The sequence below is a fragment of the Dromiciops gliroides genome, chromosome 1 (genome assembly GCF_019393635.1).
Source record: "Dromiciops gliroides isolate mDroGli1 chromosome 1, mDroGli1.pri, whole genome shotgun sequence".
In the NCBI taxonomy this organism is placed as follows: domain Eukaryota; kingdom Metazoa; phylum Chordata; class Mammalia; order Microbiotheria; family Microbiotheriidae; genus Dromiciops; species Dromiciops gliroides.
Genome location: NC_057861.1, coordinates 222207061 through 222227492, shown reverse-complemented (window position 1 = coordinate 222227492; position 20432 = coordinate 222207061). Strand labels below are relative to the sequence as shown.

General features: G+C 35.7%; 1 protein-coding gene across 1 annotated transcript in view; it reads right to left on the bottom strand.

Moving 5' to 3' along the window:
- Positions 1–5572: 5572 nt before the first annotated feature.
- PIEZO2 (piezo type mechanosensitive ion channel component 2) overlaps positions 5573–20432 on the bottom strand; it is a 563847-nt gene continuing 548987 nt past the window's right edge. The window contains 5 exon segments of the mRNA XM_043975076.1: positions 5573–6881; positions 8170–8353; positions 13312–13391; positions 14369–14491; positions 20187–20359. Of these exon segments, the coding sequence (XP_043831011.1) occupies positions 6629–6881; positions 8170–8353; positions 13312–13391; positions 14369–14491; positions 20187–20359 (813 nt within the window). The 3' untranslated portion in view covers positions 5573–6628.

Below are 20432 nucleotides of genomic sequence, written 5' to 3'. Positions count from 1 at the left end.
TTTTGTTGTGTTTTAATACCTGTGGTCTCTAAGAATGAATATTATATAAAGGAGACATGAAAAAGTTGTTCTTAAAAATCATGTTTCAGTGTCTGTTAGAGTTATTCCAGTGGCTACTGATGGGGAGAAGTCAAATATTTCAAAGATCATTCAAGCCCACAATAAAATAGGATCAGTCACACCAAAAATACAAAGGAAAATGCTGTCAAAACAAGTAAGAACTGGTAAACTCTTGCTATAAAGCAATTTAATTAATCCTTAAAAAATAAGCAAAGACTTTCAGAGACACCTGGCAGCTGGAAGGGTTATTACTGATATCTTTATTAGGTGCTATATATAGGCTTCTTGAAGTTGGAAGAGTATTGAGAAGACAGCTGCAAAGCATTGATATGAATACTGTATTGGCAAGATAATACAGACTGATTAATGGAAAAGCTCATTTTTACTAATGAAAATCACTTTCCATTTCAGGTCACACCAAAACCAATGATAGGATTCTATATAAATCTCTAAGATCAGGGCCTCATTACTAGACTCTAAAACACTGATCTAAAATCTTTTTGGGATTTTAAAAACTTCTAGCTGGCCTGTACATTTTGTCTCCTTTGAAGGAATGATGAACTCTGATAAATATATAATTATCAATATCATTGATAATAATAGCTAAGAATCTGAGTCACTTCCCAATTGATAAATGCTCAAAGGATATGAATAGGCAGTTTTCAGATGAAGAAATGAAAGATAGTAGTAGTCACATGAAAAAATGCCCAAAGTTGGTTAGATTGTCTAGTATGACAAAAAAGAAAAATGACAAATTTTGGAGGGGATATGGAAAAATTGGGACATTAATGTACTGTTGGTGGAGTTATGAACTGATTTATCTGTTTTAGAGAACAATTTGTTACTAAGCTCAAAGGGCCATAAAACTGTGCATAACCTTTGATCCAGCAATACCACTACTAGGTCTGTATCCCAAAGAGATCAAATAAAAAGGAAAAGGTAATATGTGTAAAACTATTTATAGCAGTTATTTTTGTGGTGGCAAAGAATTAGAAACTGAGGGGATTACCCATCAATTGGGGAATGCCTGAAAAATTTGTGGTATATGATTGTGATAGAATATTATTGTGCTATAAGAAATGACAAGCAGAATGGTTTCAGAAAAATCTATGAAGACTTCTATGAACAATACAAAATGAAATGCAGAACCAGAAAAACATCATACACAGTAACAGCAACATTTTGCAATGATTAAATATGATTGACTTAGCTCTTCTCAACATTACAATGATACAAGACAGTTCTGCAGGACTTAGGATGAAAAATGGTATCCATTTCTAGAAAAAGAAATTATGGAGACAGTACAGATTGAAGCAGATTTTTTTTTCTTTTTAAACTTTCTTTTTTTGGGGGCGGTTGTGTTTTCGTTTGTAACATGGCTACTATGGAAATGTTTTGTATGACTTCATATATATATATATATATATATATATATATATATATATATAATCTATATCATATTGCTTGCCATCAAAAAGTGGAGAGGGCAGGGAGGGAGAGAATTTGGAACTAAAAGGTTTTTTAAATGGATGTTAAAAATGTTACATGTAATTGAAAAATATTTAATGAAATAAATAAAATACCTTGACAAAAATAACATTTATAAAGCACTTACTATGTGCCAAGCACCATGCTAAGTGCCTTACAATTATTATCTCAAAAGATTTAGAGAAGTAGAGGAAAAAATGGAAAGAGTAATGCAGGGAAGTCACAAGAAAAAAGTCAACAGCTTGATAAGCCAAATGGAAAAGGAAACACAAAAGCTCTCTGAAGAAAATAATTGCCTAAGACTTAGGATTGAACAAATGGAAGCTAGTGACTTTATGAGAAACCAAGACACAATAAAGCAAATGCAAATGAATAAAAAAAATAGAGGGCAATATGAAATATCTCCTTGGAAAAATAGCTGACCTGGAAAATAGATCCAGAAGAGATAATTTGAAAATCAATAGACTACCTGAAAACCATGACCAAAATAAGAGTGTAGACAACATATTCCAAGAAATTGCAAGTGAAAATTGCTCTGATATTCTAGAAGCAGAAAATAAAATAGAAATTGAAAGAATCCACCAATTACCTCCTGAAAATGATCCCAAAAGGAAAACCTCCAGGAATATTATAGCCAAATTCCAGAGCTCCCAGGTCAAGGAGGAAATATTGCAAGCAGCTCGAAATAAGGAATTCAAATACTGTTGAGCTACAGTAAGGATAAAACAAGATCTAGCAGCTTCTACATTAAAGAATCAGAGGGCATGGAATATGATATTCCAGAGGGCAAAGGAACTGGGACTACAACCTAAAATCACCTCCTCAGCAAAACTTCATATAATGTTTCAGGGAAAAAATGGGACTTCAATGAAAAAGAGGATTCTCAGGCATTTGTGATGAAAAGACCTGAACTAAATAGAAAATTTGACTTTCAAATACAAGACCCTAGAAAACATAAAAAGGTAAACAGAAAAAAGAAATCGCGAGGGACATTAAAAGGATAAACTGTTTACATTCTTACATGAGAAGATAATACTTCCCACTTATAATAACATTCTCAGTATTAGAGCAGCTGAAAGGAATATACTTAGAGGACAGAGTTGTGAATTGAATATGAAGGGATGATATCTATAAATCATTTATCCTTGTTTTTTGTGGGGCAGGTAGGGTAGGGTAGCTTATATCTGCGTTTGGATTTGGGCTAGAGGCCTCCTGGGTCCAGGGCTGGTGCTTTGTCCACTGTGTTACCTAGCTGACCCATGATGACATCTATAAAATAAAGTTAAAGGGTACAAAGAATGCACTGGAAGAAAGGGAAAGAGAGACGTGGAAGGTGGTAAAGAAGTTCACAGAAAAGAAACAAGAAAAAGCCTATGCAGTGGAGGGGAAAATGGGGAAGGAGTGGGGGAGTAAGTGAGCCTTACTTTCATCAGAATTGGCTCAAAGAGGGAATACCATAAACACTCAAGGGGGTATAGTAATGTATTTTGCCCTGAGGGAAAGGGGAAAAGGAGGGGGAGAGGTAAAAGAAGGGAAGGAAGATTGGGGGATGGGGAAATAAAAGCAAAACGCTTTTGAGGAAGGTTAGGGTAAAAGAAAATAGAAAATAGAGTAAATATCAAGGAGAGTGAATAGGATGTAGGGTAATACAGTTAGCAATAGTAACTGAAAGTAATGATGAGCAGGATGCTATCAGAAGGATGTATGAAAAATGCAAACCATTAACAGAGGAAGAAATGATGGTATTTGAATACAAATTGAAGTATAATTTTATTTGTTAGCTCCTCTTTCTAAAGTTATTCTATTTTCTTTCACAACTTGACTAATGTAAATATGCTTGGCATAACTGCACATGTATGACATATCAAATTGCTTGATTCCATAGGGAGGGTTGAGGAGGGAAGGAGGAAGAAAATTTAGAATACAAAATTAAAAAAAAATCAATGTGAAGAAACAACAAACAGGTGGATTTCAGAGAAACCTGGAAGGACTTACATGACCTGATGCTGAGTGAGATGAGCAGAACCAGGAGAACATTGTACACAGTATCAACAACATTGTGTGTTGATCAACTGTAATAGACTTGACTCTTCTCAGCAACACCATTGCCAAGATCATTCCAAAGGACTCATGATGGAAAATGCTCTCCAAATCCAGAAAAAAAGAACTGTGGAATCTAGATGCAGATTGAACCATACTATTTCTACTTTTCTGTTTTCCTTTTTTTGAGGTTTTTCCCTTTTGCTATGATTCTTCTTTTACAGCCTGACTAATGTGGAAATATGTTTAATGTGGTTGTACATATATAACCTATATCATATTTCTTGCTGTCTAGGAGAGGGGGAGGAGGGATGGAGGGAGAAAAATTTGAAGCGAGAAATCTTATGAAAACAAATGTTGAAAACTACCTGTAAATGTAACTAGAAAATAATAAAATACTATATTGCTTGGAAAAAAGGAAAAAAAAACCCAATTATTATCTCAATTAGTTCTCACAACAACCCTGGTAGGTAAGTGTTATTATCTCAATTTTATAGATGAGGAAACTGAGGAAAACACATTAAGTGACTTGACAAGGGTCAGGTAAATATCTGAGGCCACCCAGACTTCAGGTCCAGTGCTCTATATGCCACATCACCCTAGGTGCCCACTAAGAAGCAGAACTGTTCCTGAATTACATAAATTCTGAAATGGATATGGAATATTACAACATAATCCTGCACCATGCTACATGTCACAAAGTTAAGAAATTATTTTTCAAGAGTCGTACATAAACATGATGGAAATTCATTTTAGACTATATTGAAAAACTATGCATTACAATCATGGCTAGACTTGGAAAAATGGACCGTCTATCAAAAGTATGTTTATTATCTAATGTGATAGAAGTGTAGTTTCAAGATGAAGAATTAAAGTTTATGCGCCCAAATCTTGTGAATCCAATGCCAAGCATGTTTAACAAGTGTCTGCAACAAAAATATGATGGATTATATGCTAAAAATAAAATGCATATTTATATTATAACCTTCCAGGAAGGTGTTAAGTATAGCAACAGAAAAAATCAGTAGCAAAGGAAGGCAGTATGACCAGGTAGGTGGTTGGCTTGGGCACTGAAACCAAAGAAATCATGTTTCTAGATGGGCAAGACATGACTCAGGAGAAGGGTAAATTAGTAGAAGTCACTAGACTGTAATTCCTGTCTGTAGTCCAGGCAGCTCATAATAGACCATAAAATTGTTGCTTTATCCATATACCCACGTGATTCAGTGGTGATGCTACCACTATTTCCTAATCTAGATGAAATCTACCCTGTAAAAATTTCACTGGGTTGATGTTTTTTCACAGTAAAGGACTCATAATCAGAAACATACACACTGAAGATCCTTCCCATTGTTGGGAAATTAGAATGTCATCCAGAAGATTCCATTTACCGATTCAATTTTATTGTTACAGTGGTTTGAAGCAGTTTATTTCAAGATGCCATGTGTAGGGTCAAACGTGTGATACTTTTCACAGTATAATAACAAAGGTGCAATATTTATTTGGAAGCACTGAACATTATTTGAACTCGGCTGTCAAAGCTCCATATTAGCTATAATAGTTTTCTCTTTAGAATTTAGGACCTTGATATTTGCTAAGTGGTAACTAACCTATTACATTGTTCATACATGTCAGTGAAGAGAAAAAGACCTGATTCTTCAGCTCCATTGGGGTTTTCTTCATTCCTGGGTATATGCCATGGATAAATACTTTCCCCATACCCCTTTTAAAAATTCCATGCAAAATGGCAGAATAATGAGTATCTTTAAAATGACTGTACAATGTGGGCTTTATTTTTGTCATTCCCAAATCCAAACTCCCCAGAATAACCTTTTCACATAGCTCAGTTTGCTCAATGGTTCTTCTTTGAAACCATAAGTTAACATGTAATGAAAACTACATTTCAATCATAAATGTTCATGCTACATTGTTCTTTAATGAAGAGGTTGTATCACCAATGATAATAATTTAAGAAAAAGGCCATTTTATTTCCCCCAAGCTCATATACACACTTCTTTCATAATTATGAACTTAAAAAAACCCGTCTTGGATGTAAAAATGTGAGTTGGAATATGTAAACACTTTGGCATACCTGAAAAATGGGAAGGAAACATGTCACATACTGGAAAAAACATTGCCTTAAATCATCAAAATGGGCAAAAAAGCATGTTAAAGGATGGGGAAAAGGCAGGGAAATGCTTATGACCTCAATTATTAAAGGTTTATAAAGTCAAAGTGCTCCTTATATAATCGGGTTGCCTTGTTTTATATTGTATGTCTATGTCTAATGAGGAGCAGTAACTCTGTGAAGCAAATAACCTCCTAGAACAGTCGTCGTCACTGGTGTTAGCAATTAGCGGGATCTTAGCAAAATGGGTTTCACTGTTCTTTTTGTTTTTTTTTTCCTGAGAAGTCATTGATATTTAATGGAAATTTTATTTTTATAATTTTTTCAAATAAAGTAAGGCAGTAAGAGATTATCACTAAGGTTATGTTTTTGCTTAGAATGAGGCTTGTTCTCTATTTGAGGTCTCAATGTATCAATAGCTCTGTTTTGCCAGAAACAGGTAGGACGAAGAGATTCAGCCTCATGTTGTAAATCCGCGCTGCTTGTGTGCTGGCGGTCTCCTGATTTTCCATCATGGCTTCTTCACAGTTAGCGATGGAAAACTGGATTTTGTATGCCCAAACTGTGTCTTCATTGTAGGCCCAGTTAAACCATCCATGGGGCATCTTTTCTTTTAATTCTTTCCCTCTTGGTCCTCTCTGAATTTATAAATATGGCTCTTTTGCGTGGCCACAATGCCAGACACAGCTGACAACACTATAAAGCAAGTTCCCATGGTTTGATAGAAGTGGAATTTAAAAACATCAAAACCAATCTTCACCATCATCTCTTAGTCAGAAAGGTGGCATGGGTTCCATGAGATCTGGGAGAGGCCACCAATGCCTACCTATAAAACACTTGGTTCTTCTAAGAATTTTGTGCTTTTTAAAAAAATTAAATGTCAATTTTATTTGCATTTCATAGCTCACAGCATCAGTTTTCTTTTTCTCTAGTCCATTTGATCATTGTCTCTGGTGAGCGATACAGGAATATCAGTTTGGCATATAAATCTTCCTCTAGTTCCAGTTCCCCTGTCTCTCTCACTAAGAAAATGTCAGTGCACAACTTCAAAATTCTATCTACATTTGGAAGTTCTTCAAACATTATGGAGTGAGAAATCCCACTGAAGAATTCTCGGACAAACTTCCCAATCACAAGGACAACAGAAGCATATAGTCCCATAATACTGTGAAAAGAAAAAAAAGGAAATTATTTGATACAAGGAAATGGGAGATGGATGTATAATTATATCATTAAAGGATGATAACAAGTAAAATCAAAATGTTTAAAAAATCAAAATTCTCCTCTTTCCATTGTTTCTCCTAGACTTTAAAGATAACATGGATTATGTTACTCAGACCTATAAACAACTTGATCTTAATTATAGTATGAAAATGGGTGTATATATATATATATATATATATACACACACATACATATATGTATATGCCTACCTTTATGTATGTTTGTAGGTATACATTATATAGGTATATTTGTACTTACGTATATATACACATATATGTATATCTCTCTAATATCTCTCTCTCTATCTATCTATCTGTCTGTCTATCTATCTGCTCTGGGTATAGGCAGCTAATCATACTTTCAGAAGAAATTCCAAGATAGAAGTTTGTGGCAGGAAAAAAGGTGGTCATCTTTTGAAATCAATATGGGCAGTTATAGCATGAAATATGGTTTGGCCAAAGGTTGGAATAGAATGGAAGAATACAGACCTTAGGAAAGTTGTAGGTAACATGGGAGGACTAAGGAGCTATAGATTGCTACATGCTGCTTGAATAACTTGTCAATTCAGTACCTCCAATTTCCAAATGAGAATATACTGAAATCTGAGTTAGACTGTTTGAATGAATGCATCCATGCATGTATTGCATGTATGTATGTATGGACAACTAGTGGTCCAGAGGATACAGTGTGAGACCTGTAGTCAGGAATACTCATATTTCTGAATTAAAATCTAGCCTCAGACATCTATATATATAAAATATTGCATATGGAATGTTATACTGACAACAAAATTGTCTTATGGCCTTAATTTAAAAAAATTTGTAATGAATATATTGGCATCATAGGCATAGCTGGAGATAACACCTAGGTAATGAATTATGGGGTCAAAATTGATTATAATTGCTTGGTGCTTTATATTCTAGATTCTCTGAAGTAGGGAGATAAAATCCACATACATTTTTATAACTTTAAATACAGTGCAATTTAGTAGAAAGATTATTGGAGTAGGCATGAGAGACTTGAGTTCCAGTTCTGGCTATGTAACTAAGTGTTTGACTACTGGTAAAATCTCTCTGTGCTTCTATGATATAAGTAGGCTGAATTTCATATACTCTGAAGTCCCTATTAGCTCTATGAATTTATAACTATGAAAATAACATGTTTGTTATCCAAATTTAAATAACAGGAAGGTTGACTTGAAGATTTCCATTGATGAAATTATTCCTTACCCATAGCCAGCAAGGAATCCAAGACTGGGAGGACTAACTTTGTCATTGAATACCACCAATTCCAAGCCTTGAGTAAAATTATTATGTAACTTGTCTCCAACCTGGTTGAGAACCCACCACTCATTCTCAGTTATACTGTTATTGTCTCGGGACAAAATGATGGTGATATCTTTAAAATTACTACCTAGACAGGAGGAAAAATACAATTAATTTAAAACAAGAATCACAAAAATTTGGAATATATCAATCAGTTTTCAAATAATCCTACTCAGTTCAATACAAAAAGAAACCATCTAGTAATCACCTATTATGTGCCAGATACTAGCAGGTATTGGTGATACAAAGATAGCTATGATAGATATTATTCTCAAAGATTGAGAATGGAATACAACTCATTCTAGTTAAAGTGACTGATAAATGCAAAAGAGAAATACATGAAAAATGTTATGATAACATTTGAAAATGGAGAGATCACTTCCTGTGGGACAGAAGGTCAGAGATGCTTTCATGGTGGAGGTGTGGTACCTGAACTGGCCCTTACAGGAAGGAGATGGAGTTTGGGGGTGACCAATTAATTAGTCCATTACATGAGAGGGAGACAACATAAGAAAAGGCACAGAGAGCAATTATTATGGAGAGATTGAGAGAAATAGTATCCTTTGACCTATAAAGTAAGGGGAAATTATGAGGTAAAGCTGGAAAAGTACATAAAAGTTAGAGTGTGGAGGGCCTTGAATGCCACGATCATACATCTATGTTTTATTCAGTAGGCAACAGGGAGCCCACTGATCGTTTTTGAGTAGAAGAGTGGCATGAACAGAAGAGTGCTTTAGGAAGAATAGGCAGCAAAGTGAAGTATAGAATAGAATGGGATGAAAAGCAGGCAGATAGAAGAGTTAGAAGTTATCAATAGTCTAAATGAGAGGTATCGAAGGCCTGGACAAGAGGGGCTGCAGTGGGAATGGAAATGATAGGAGAGGTGTGAAAACTATAATGCCATTAAAATCCTATAATCAATTATTGTCCTATAACCCATAGGACTTAACAAATTATCAGATATATTGAGTGAGATAAAGGGAAGGATCAAAGATACATTTGAAATTTTGAGCCCATGTGATTGGTGTCAATAACATAAAGAAGTCTAGGGAAGAGAAAGTTGTAAAAGGAAGATGAATTTTGTTTTAGTCCTTTGGGGTTCCATGTGTCAGAGGGCTATCCAGCTGGGAGACATCCATCAGGCAACTGTAGATGCAGGACTGAGAGGTTGGGTTTGGAGATAGAGATGTGATTACTATCAAAGTACTAGAGATAAGATCACCAAGGACAAGACTTTAAAAAGAGAAGATAGAATAAATTAGAGATCAAACTTTGGGAGATGCCCACATTTGGAGGTCAGGAGGAACATGTGCCAGTAAGGGGGAGAAAGAAACCCATGACAGCACAGTATCACAGAAGACAAAGGAATGGAGATTCTCAAGAAAGGGCTGATACGTGGTATCAAATGCCATAGAGAGGTCAAGGATAATGATGACAGATAAAAAGCTATTGGATATGATTATGCAGAGGTTACTAGTGAACTTGGAACAAAGATGCTTTGCTAAAGTGGTATGGACAGATACCAAGATTCAAGTGACTGAGGAGTAAGTAACCACTGTTTTATTTGAATTGTTGTATTACCAGTACCTAGTACAGTGTCTGGGGTGTAGTACGTGTTTAATAAATGCTTGATTGATTTATCGAAGATCAAGAGCTGTAGGTATTTAAAGTTAAGTTTTTTGGGGCAAGAAGAGTTCACTGATCTCAGGACACTGAATGTTCTCTGAATGTTGGACCTTCTATAGGAGTTAGGAGATCCTAGCTTTTGGGGAACATTGCTATCTAGGGTTTTGGACAGTCTTGTATGTACTGAATTCCAATCACGGTATTCTTTGAAAGTGATAAATTGGTAGGGGTTGCACTTAACTGGGAGGGGGTTGGACTTAACTGGGGGGTGCCCTTGCTGGAAGATAGTCTGATATTGGGGAACTACCATGGTTTTGAAACTGAATTCCAGGTAAAATTTAATTATCATCTGGTACAGTGCTCTTCAAATTTTTTTTACTCACAACCTCTTTTCACCCAAGAAATTTTTAGGTGACCTTGAATATAGAGGAATGTAAAGTAGCTATACAAATCAAACATTTACTGCCAATTTTTTTTACAACCTCCATATTCAGGTATACAACCTGCAACCCAGTTTAAGAAGCTTTGATCTTGTACACAATAACTTCAATGCAAAGCATTAATCAGGGTTCAAATGCCTGATAGAGTATATGCATGAAAAATCTTTCTTTAAGAACCATATTTGTATTGAAAGGAGGATCTTTTGGTGGACATCTCTAAAAATGTTTGAGAAACACAGTCTAACACTGCCTAGGTCTTCCTGTTAAATTGAAATGAACTGAAAATTTAACAGGTGCAATTGACATACTTATCAGGTTGAATGCTAGGCCAGAAATTCAAAGAAGGTGGCAAGCATTGGACTCAAAACAAACTTGGAGAAGGGTGTTTATGGATAGGCAATTGTTCAGAGCTTAGCAAAGTGCCTCACTATGATAGATGCTTAACAAATACTTGCTGATTTATTGATTATAGAAATAATAAAGCTAGGTGTCAACAGGCATAGATGGACTTTTCACTGTTCATATACCACGGCCTATGTTTTCAGCCATAGGTCATTTGGTCCAGTGTTCCCTGATTCTCCATTCAGGATTGAAAAGTAAGCCTGTAGATAATCATGAGAAAGTGAAAAACATCCACTAGAAGAATGGAGAAGGTCTCAATTCTACTTGGAACAGGTGTATTGGTCCTGCATAGGCTCATGTTTCTGACATGGAGGCCTAAAGGATGTGGCCCAATATTACTACCATTCACCACTGCATAATGGAGAAATCTCAGCTAACTCTTCTTCAACAGGGACTCAGAGATGAAAAGATAATACCCCTTCCATAATTTTCTCATGAAAATCATTTAGAGACTAGATGAATTTTTGTCAATGTTTTTGAGGGAATTGTGGCATGGAGTGTTTGAGTGTGATCTTGAAGGATAAAATGAGAGATGACATTTCAACACTCCTTGGGTTCTATTTTCTGGGGCCAGCTAAAACCATTACATTCCCTCTATTATGACTGTTCAAAATACTCAGACAGCTATCATTATTTCCCTTGCTCCAAAGTTTCTCTTCTCCAGAGTAAATATCCCTAATTCTTGTGAACAATTCCTGGACAGCATGTTCTTTTGACCCATCACTATCTGATCACTTTCTTCTGTGCACCTTCCATATTGTCAATGTAATAAATATTTCAAAGCAAGAATTGGTATGACTTAATGGAGGTAATAGAGAAGTAAAAAAAAATACAAAATTTTTAAGTTTTGATGACTGAATGGTATCAATAATAGAAATAAGGAAGTGAGAAAAAAACCTAGTTGGGTGTATGGATACCTCTCATTGTCAGAAGAATGATGAGTTTGGTTTTTCATCTGTTGATTTTAAGGTCCCAGATGGAAATGTCCACTATGCTCTGGAGAATGTGGAACTGGAGCTCAGAGGAGAACTTGCAGGAGGAGATACTCTTTTAGAAGTCTGAAGAGAATTTTTATCTACATAGGTATTTATAGACTCACATCTTCATCGATTATTAGAGCTGGAATAGTGCCAAGTCTGAAGTCAGGAAGACTCATTTTCCTGTGTTCAAATCTGGCCTCAGAAACTTACTAGCTGTGTAACCCCGGACAAGTCACTTAACCCTGTTTGCCTCAGTTTCCTCATCTATAAAATCAGGTAGAAAAGGAAATGACAAACCACTTAAGTTTCTTTTCCAAGAAAACCCCAAATAAGGTCACAAAGTCACAGTCACACGTGGCTGAAAAATGACTGAACCACAACAAATATTTTAGGCTCTATTCTAGATGGTGGATTTACAAAAACACAAAGTAAAATAGCTCCTTCTCTCAAAGAACTTATATTCTAGTGAATTTTTTTTATAATTGGGAACTATATAATCATGTTTGAAGAATGGGAGCCAGTAGAAAGGTAGAGATTGAAGATGTAAAAAGCAAGAGGGTAATTGATAGTACATAATCCTAGAGGAAGTGGGAGAGACTAGGATCAAAAGTATGGGGAATGGGAGGTCATGGAAAGGAGAAAAAACAGCTTGTTGCTCTAGAGAAGCTGTGTGAAGAAATATTAAAGTTTTTACTACAGTGACATTTAAAGGTAGGAATGTAGTTGAGAGAACTTAGCATGGTCTTAATTTCATTACAAGTAGGAGGTGAGGCCTACTGCTGAGAATGAAACAGGTCTGGGGACTGAGGAATAGGGAAAATGTTTGAACTAATAACTAAACAACTATGGAGAATGAGGAATTGTTTGGCATCATGTCAACATGAATTATATATTTTCTTCAAAAGTTCATGAAGGGAAAGGACCAGATCTTTGCATTGCTTTGCAAAGTACCAGGTATAAGGACATTCAGATTTGGTGGTGGTTTTGTTAATGGTGGCAGAGATAATTATGATTCAGAATAAGTCCAGTATGTGCTTCATTTTCCAAACATTATTTTTTCTTTATTCAAGTGAATGAGCAACGACTGTGAAAAAGTTCTTGGCATGGGATAAGGTTTTTTTTTTGGGGGGGAATCTGGAATCTGGTGGTAGGATGAACAATGACACTCCATCATCAAAAATCCCTATGATGAAGCCAGTTAATTTTATTCTCTATTGTAAGAGCTATATTACCACTCTAAGTTACCATATAAAATCCAATCCAATTGTTAGGTGATACCAAGGGAAATTGGTAAAGAACTGATAAATCATTTAAGGCATTATGTGTGGATTCAGTCAATCACATGCCTGAGAAAGCCAATAGGAGAAAGGAAATAGGTCTGGGTATTTCATGGGTAGATATTTCTGATTAACAAAGGTTAGGTACTCAAGGCTTTCCATTCTCTGGAAAAAGATGAAGGCCATGTGCCTCTTATGCCAAATAAATGAAAATTACCATGAAATAAAGTGAGAGAGAGAAGCTAGAAAACACTTAAATGCCAAAGTGGCAAAACAAGTATCATATGGTCACAACTTGTGAAAATATCATGTCATTCTTACCTTCTAAAAGCTGCTTTATGGGTTTTGTATTGGCATCACTAGGAGCTTTGAGGTAATATGGATATATCCCTTTTATAGTCCTATTTAAAAAAGGAAGTCATGTTTAGCCTTTATACCACCTAAAAGAGGCTGGTCAGAAGATGAAAGTGGTTCTTACATCTATGCCCTCTGTAGAAATCATCATTGAAATTCTAGTCAATTTTATAGAACTGAACTGCTTCATCAACTGCTGGGCGTTATTACTAAGCAAACTAATCCCATGCAGAAATTAAATAAACCATGAGGATAAGCTAATTTCAAAATTTCAGATTCAAATAGAAATATGATTTCTTGCTAATCCTTTGGTCATGTGTAGGATAGGTGATAGGTACTCCCAACAAGACAGCAGGGATATGGCCCACATCAATATAAAACAAAATAGAAACAAGGGACATAAACCTATATATAAGGATCCCCATAGGTCCCATATTGACTTAGGTTTAACATGTTATCTTATTTATGAAATACTGTATTTTTATTTATTTTGTTAAATATTTCCCAATTACCTTTTAATCTGGTTTGGGCAGCACTAGGAATATTTCCCTCACCTTTAGCCTAGATAACATCTTTAGGTCCATTTTGGTCATTTGGACCTTTCACTTTTACCTGCAGAATCAGGCTGTATTCTAATTTAAACTCAGAGGCTTTGTATAAATGAATCAAGAGGATTACAATAATTGATGCTCTTCATTTAAGCACTAAGCATTTCTAAGGAATGTACCATTGATCTGGTGGGGCATGGAGAACATCCTCTGAGCAGAAGGGAGATGTATGGTCAGCAGCACAGCAAGCTGAGAATCTGATCTGCTTTGGTTAGAAATTGTGAATGAATTTCACTTTATTTCCCCCCTTACCAAATTCCCACAACTTGAGTCCACATATTTTCTGGAAAGACTATATATGTATATTTATATATACATATGTGCATATGTATGTTTATGTGATTGCATATATATATATATGTGTGTGTGTGTGTGTGTGTGTGTGTGTAATGCTTTATAAAGAAAAGTAGTCTTACGCTGGTGTCGCTATAGTGTTGGAGTCAGACATCATGTTCGCAATAGAAATTCTGGTCTCATTTTCAAGGTTAAAAGATAGTTTATCTGATGCTATTTCTGATTTTGCACCCAGACTGAGGTTTCTATGAAAACAAAACCAAATGAAAAGTCAGTATAAATATCAACTAGCCTTGTAGATCATTAAAAAAAATAACAATATCCTTATCAATCCTATTCAGTTCACCAAATTTGCATTGGTTGATACTATATTTGTGTGGCAATGTCTTTCTCATTTAACTTTTCTCTTTTTCACTAAACTAAATAAAATAATTAAGTAGACTACACCACATTCAGAGTGGTTCTACTAATGAAAAGAACAATGTTGAGTGACTAAAAGACCTTGTTATTGTTATGTTCCTCCACTAAATTTTCCTTGAGCTCAGTCAGTTTAAAGATAGTCAGATCTAGGATTTAAAAAAAAAATGCTTTTGATCCAACAATTTTTAGAGGGTGGATTTTAAAAATTAGTTAATAAAATACCGTTGTTTATTTCATAGATCAATACCATCAAGGTGTGAGAAAATAATGGGATTTGGCAGATACCAAAGGCCCTACCTGAGATTAATTTAGAAATGATTGAATTAAGCGAGACTGATTGAGAGTGATTGACTTTGCTGATTAACCTACTTAAAGTTAATTCAATTCAAGCCACACCTGGCTGACTCCCAAGAGGGAGTGTTCTCAGAGACTGTGGACTATGACATCGACACAAGACTACCCTCAAGTCCAGTGAACCAATGGTTTTGGAAGATGCCACCCAATCAGCTTGAAGCAGTGTGTAAGGACCGCCTCTCCTCTTGACCTATAAAAAAGCTTCTACACTCAGTTTGCTGAGAAAAATCAATCTCTGAATATTGCCCAGACCTTAATAACTCTGGATACTTCACACTTAAGTGAAAATTGAGAAGGACGTGTAGAAATGAGACAAGGATTGGCTCCTGATATTTAAATGGAAAGTGTCAGGCTTGAAAATAGAGCAGGGACATTTCCTTTCCTCTTTCTCCCATGGTGAATGGGAAGCAGTGTGAGAGCATCATTGGAACATGGGTACCTGAGCACTTGACCACCCATAACATGGCATGAGGAAGGGTCATCTTATTGCCATCCATATAAAATGCCACAAAATCTCAGCCCCACAAAATGTTGCTACTCCCCTTCTACTTCTCCTTCCCTATGTAGGTATGAGGGGCCACTGGATAAGACATCTGGTCCACCTGGATCTGTCTATGAAGTAATCCCTGGATCTTGTTACCATGACATCATAATTTATAGAAAAGCTCTGCCCCTTTTTCTTCCCTTGCCTAGGGCCAGGCTTAAATTTCAAACAGGAAGAGAAGGGATGAGTGCCAAGATTAGGTCTGCATATGGACAGGAATAGTGGGGGACTTGGAGCAAGAAGACAGGTGAGTGCAGAATGATAGCCCCATCCTTTCTATTGCTTTGCATTGTGTAATCACCTGGTGAGTGACTATGATTAGTAAAATAAGAAGCTATCAACCTATTCCTCAGTTTCCTCCTTTGCAGAGCTAAACTTCAGAAAAAGCTATGTACAATTCTCATCTACCCTTTTTATTCTTTTCTCTCCTATACTTTCTCTTTTTACCACTTAACTCCTTGTAATTCTCCACCATTCAATCCCACCATTCTACTGAAACTGCTCTCTTCAAGGTTACCAAGGATCTCTTAATTGTTATTTTTAATAGCATCCCCCCCCCTCAGTTTTCATTCTTCTTGACTTCTCTGAAAAATGTGATACTGTTGATTCTCTTTTTCCTGGTTATCTCCTCCTTTCTCAGTTTTAGTAAGATTTCCTTTCTGGTTCTTCTCTGTCTGACTACTCCTCAGCCTCTAATAGGTTCATAATGTATGTACCACCTCCTAATTATGAATATTTCCCACCTGTTTTCTTCTTGTGTGTGTGTGTGTGTGTGTGTGTACACACATGTGCATGTGCGCGCACACATGTGCATGTGCTCGCTTGTGTTTTTCACAACAGAGTTCAATTAATTCTTTGAAGATGACTCCCAAATCTCTATATCTCTCTTCTGGTTTTTTTTGGGACACTTTCTCTCATGCTTTTTTTAACCTAATTTACCACTCCTCAGTCTATTTTATTGAGATATCATCCATGTCATGTCCACTGATTGTGGGTGTACCTTAAAGCTCTGTCCTGGACCTTCTTGTTCTTTGTTCTCTCTCTCTCCCTCCCTCCCTCATTTTATCAGTTACCATGGGCTAAATTACCATTTTTATATAGATGACTAGAAAATTTATATATCCATTCTTTATATCTCCTGAGCTTCAGTTCTTTTTTTAATTTAAATATTTGATTTTTTCAATTACATGCAAAAATAGTTTTCAACATTCGTTTTTGTAAGATTCTGAGTTCCAAACTTTTCTCCCACCTTCCCTTCCCTTCCTCTCCACAAAGTCAGCAAGCAATCTGAATAGGCCATAGATTACAATCATTTTAAACATATTTCCACATTAGTCATGTTGTGAGAGAAGAATCCAAACAAAAGGGAAAAAACACAAGAAAGAAAAAACAGTAACAACAACAACAACAACAAAAAACCCAGCACAGGTGAACATAGTATGTTTCAATCTGCATTCAGACTCCATAGCTCTTTTTCTGGATGTAGAGACTGAACTCCAGTTCTAAATCACCTACTGCCTACTGGGTTTTTTCTAACTGGATGTCCCATTGGCAAGTCAAACTCAACATGTCCAAAAAAGCACTCATTAGCTTTCCCCTAGCCTTCGAAACTGTGTCTCCTCTAAACTTCTCTATTACCTATGTTAGGTGTTAGATATACAAAGAAAACAAAAGAAATATTTTCTTCTTTCAAGGAGATTTCTTTCAAGTTCTATTGCCAATTATCTTAGGACGTCTTAATTGCATGTTTAGTTTTCCAAAGTCAATTCCCCTCCACTACTCTTCATAATTTTATGAGGCAATATTGCTTATAACCTTTTACCCTCTTCCTTTATAATATTTTGCAGGTGACTTCAACTTCTAAAATTATGTTGCCCTAAGCTGCCATGTCTTTCTGCTTGTATGTGTTCAGTTTCTGGGTAGCTTTGGATTCCTCATTGTAGTGACTACTTTATGGTGGTTAAGTTTCTGGAAGCAATAATGATAGTTTATATACTAATGCCTTTTTTTATACATTTCCTATTTTGAGTATCAATAGCTTTTTTGAATTGGTCAAGGTGAAACCATAATAATTATGTACTACTTCTAGTTTTATATTGAGTTTTATCTTTGTTCTATACCAGCTGGTATAGAAATGATTCACATGGGTAAGCACTCACTTCCTGTCTGTTATTAAGTAGTCAATTTCCTCTTTTTTTGTGATGTCCTCTGGTACCCCTCATGCTCAGAACCTTCTAATATTCTTTTGAAGGAAATATTCAAACTCTATTGGCATGCATAATTAATAAGTCTTTGGTTTCCTTTTTTTCTAATTCTGAAACCATATTTTCTAAGATTCTTTGTCAGCTTCCAGTAAGCAGATGTTTGCACAAAAATCCACAATCATTAATTTATATATTCACTTAAACTGGAAGATCTTATCAAGGTGTTCACAGAATTTCTCAATTATTCATTTTATGCAACAAATAATGGCACATAAGTTGCCATTATTTTCAGGGCAGTCTTTTGCGTGTGTTTCTTGTGAACATTATAAAGATGACCAAGTATTTTATGAAATCATGGTTCTTGATGCTTTAAGGCATGGGATAAAACCAACTCAGCTAACTCCGTTATTTGCATTTACAGAGAAACTGTGAGTCACTTACTCATTTAGCTGCAAAGTATGTCTCCTAGTTTCATTAATAGTGTTGAAATGGTTTAGTTGTTTCAAAACTATGTCACCTCAGCACCTAGATGAGGACTTCAACCAATTAATTAATGTTTATAGAAATTATTGTTTCCCCTTCTATTCTACTACTTCTTCTGCAGAAAGAATTATGCAAGACTGAAGGCCATCTTTTAATTTTCTTTGTCTTATGTGTTGTCAAGACTAAATAATTTATTGCTCAATGGCTAGCTTACTAGTAGCATAGATCCTTTGTGGTTAACTAGGCTGGTGCTAGAAACTTGTCCAAAATAAAATCTAAAGAAATAGTCTCTAAATGTTATGATGGGGGAGCAGCTAGGTGGCGAAGTGGATAAAGCACCAGCCCTGGATTCAGGAGGACCTGAGTTCAAATCCGGCCTCAGGCACTTGACACTTACTAGCTGTGTGACCCTGGGCAAGTCACTTAACCTCTATTGCCCTGTAAAAAACAAAAACCAACCAACCAAACAAAATAAATGTTATGATGGGCCTCAGAGTAGCAATCCATTGTTTTTATCTTGAATGTTTGATGCACTACGGTAACAATGACATATCTTACTTTTATACTTATGACTCCTCCTTCCAAATAATTTCCCAAATACTTACATCGTGTACTCTTACAAATTGATTTCTTGACTACCTAGGTTTGATTAACTAAGGCAATGGGAGAAATAAAAGAATAACAGTGCAGAACATTCTTTTTTTCCAGGGTCACACAGCTAGTAAGTGTCAAGTGCCTGAGGTCAGATTTGAACTCAGGTCCTCCTGAATCCAGGGCCGGTGCTCTATCCACTGCGCCACCTAACTGCCCCTTGTGCAGAACATTCTAAGAGGTTACCTAATAAAGTTTTATGGCAACTATCATATATACTGTATTCTCCCTCCCCATATTAATTTAAGAAAAAAAAGAGAGTGATGGTTTAGTTATATAATTCCATTCCTCCTCCTTGCTCTCAACTATTGATTCTTTTGTTGTTGTTGTTGTTGTTGTTGTTTTTGTTGTTCTGAGACAAGAAATGTAGCTTCCAGTGGGGGCTTCTCTAGGAAATCTACTCCCTACCAGCCAAAGCAGAAAATGAATTAAATCAAGGAGCTCCCAACTGCTCATCACTCACTCAGGTAATGAGTGGAAAAGATATAAGTCAACATTTTCTCCTTTATTCATGTCACCTAGATGCCTAGCTGCTTCTAGTATCACTTTCTATTTGTTTCCTCCTATCTCCCTTAATCTATCAGTCTAGTATTATGAGGGCTGCCAATTATGAGGAGAGCTAAATGATGAGTTGAAACTGTATTACCTAACTACTAGGTCCTTTCTGCAAATCAAAGATGCTTAAAGCACTGAACTTGAAACTTGAAAGGAAAGTAAAATATACTTTTCATTACTAATGTCAGTCATTTCCCACTTTCCCTCTCTCATGTTCACAGACTCATATTGAATATTTTTAGAATATTCCATTTTTCAAGTACCCAAGGAAAAATACCTAATGGAAAGGAGAATAGTCAGCAACTCTAGATAATAAATTTTCTACTGATGTTTTTATAAATCTAGGTAAGAGTTTCTAAGCTTTTTTTGTGTGTGTGTCATGGACTCCTTTGACCAGCTGGTGAAGCCTATGAAAGCTTTCTCACAATGGTGTTTTTAAGCAGAAAAGAAAATATGTTGGATTATTAAAAATAATTAAATTGAAATAAAGTTATTAAAATATTAAAAGGAAACAAGTTCATAGAACTTAGGCTAAGAATGCCTGCTCTTCATGAATCTCTGTTGTCAAATGGGAATTCCCATCTTCAAAATGAGTGAGTTGCTGAGGAAGATTATGTGGATTATGATCCAGTTCTTAATATAATTCTTCTCCTCCCATATCCCACCCCACCTCCATCTTTTATCCATGAGGGAAAAAGGGGAAATTAGGTAAGGAAATATAGTAACTACCTCTGAATACTCCATGAAAAAACAAGAGAGAAGCTATTATTAAAATCCGTGAGTTCTTTTATCATTTTCAGCTTACTGGGAGGGCTGATTGTCCACAAAGAATTTGAATTGCCTTCCAGTTCTACTACTGTTATGTCTTCTCTTTGATAATTTTCCAGAAATTGCATAGCATTCTGTAAGTACAATTAGATAGAACATTTAGTCATCCAAAGTGTATGAAAAACAATTCTTCTCTCAATGTTTTTG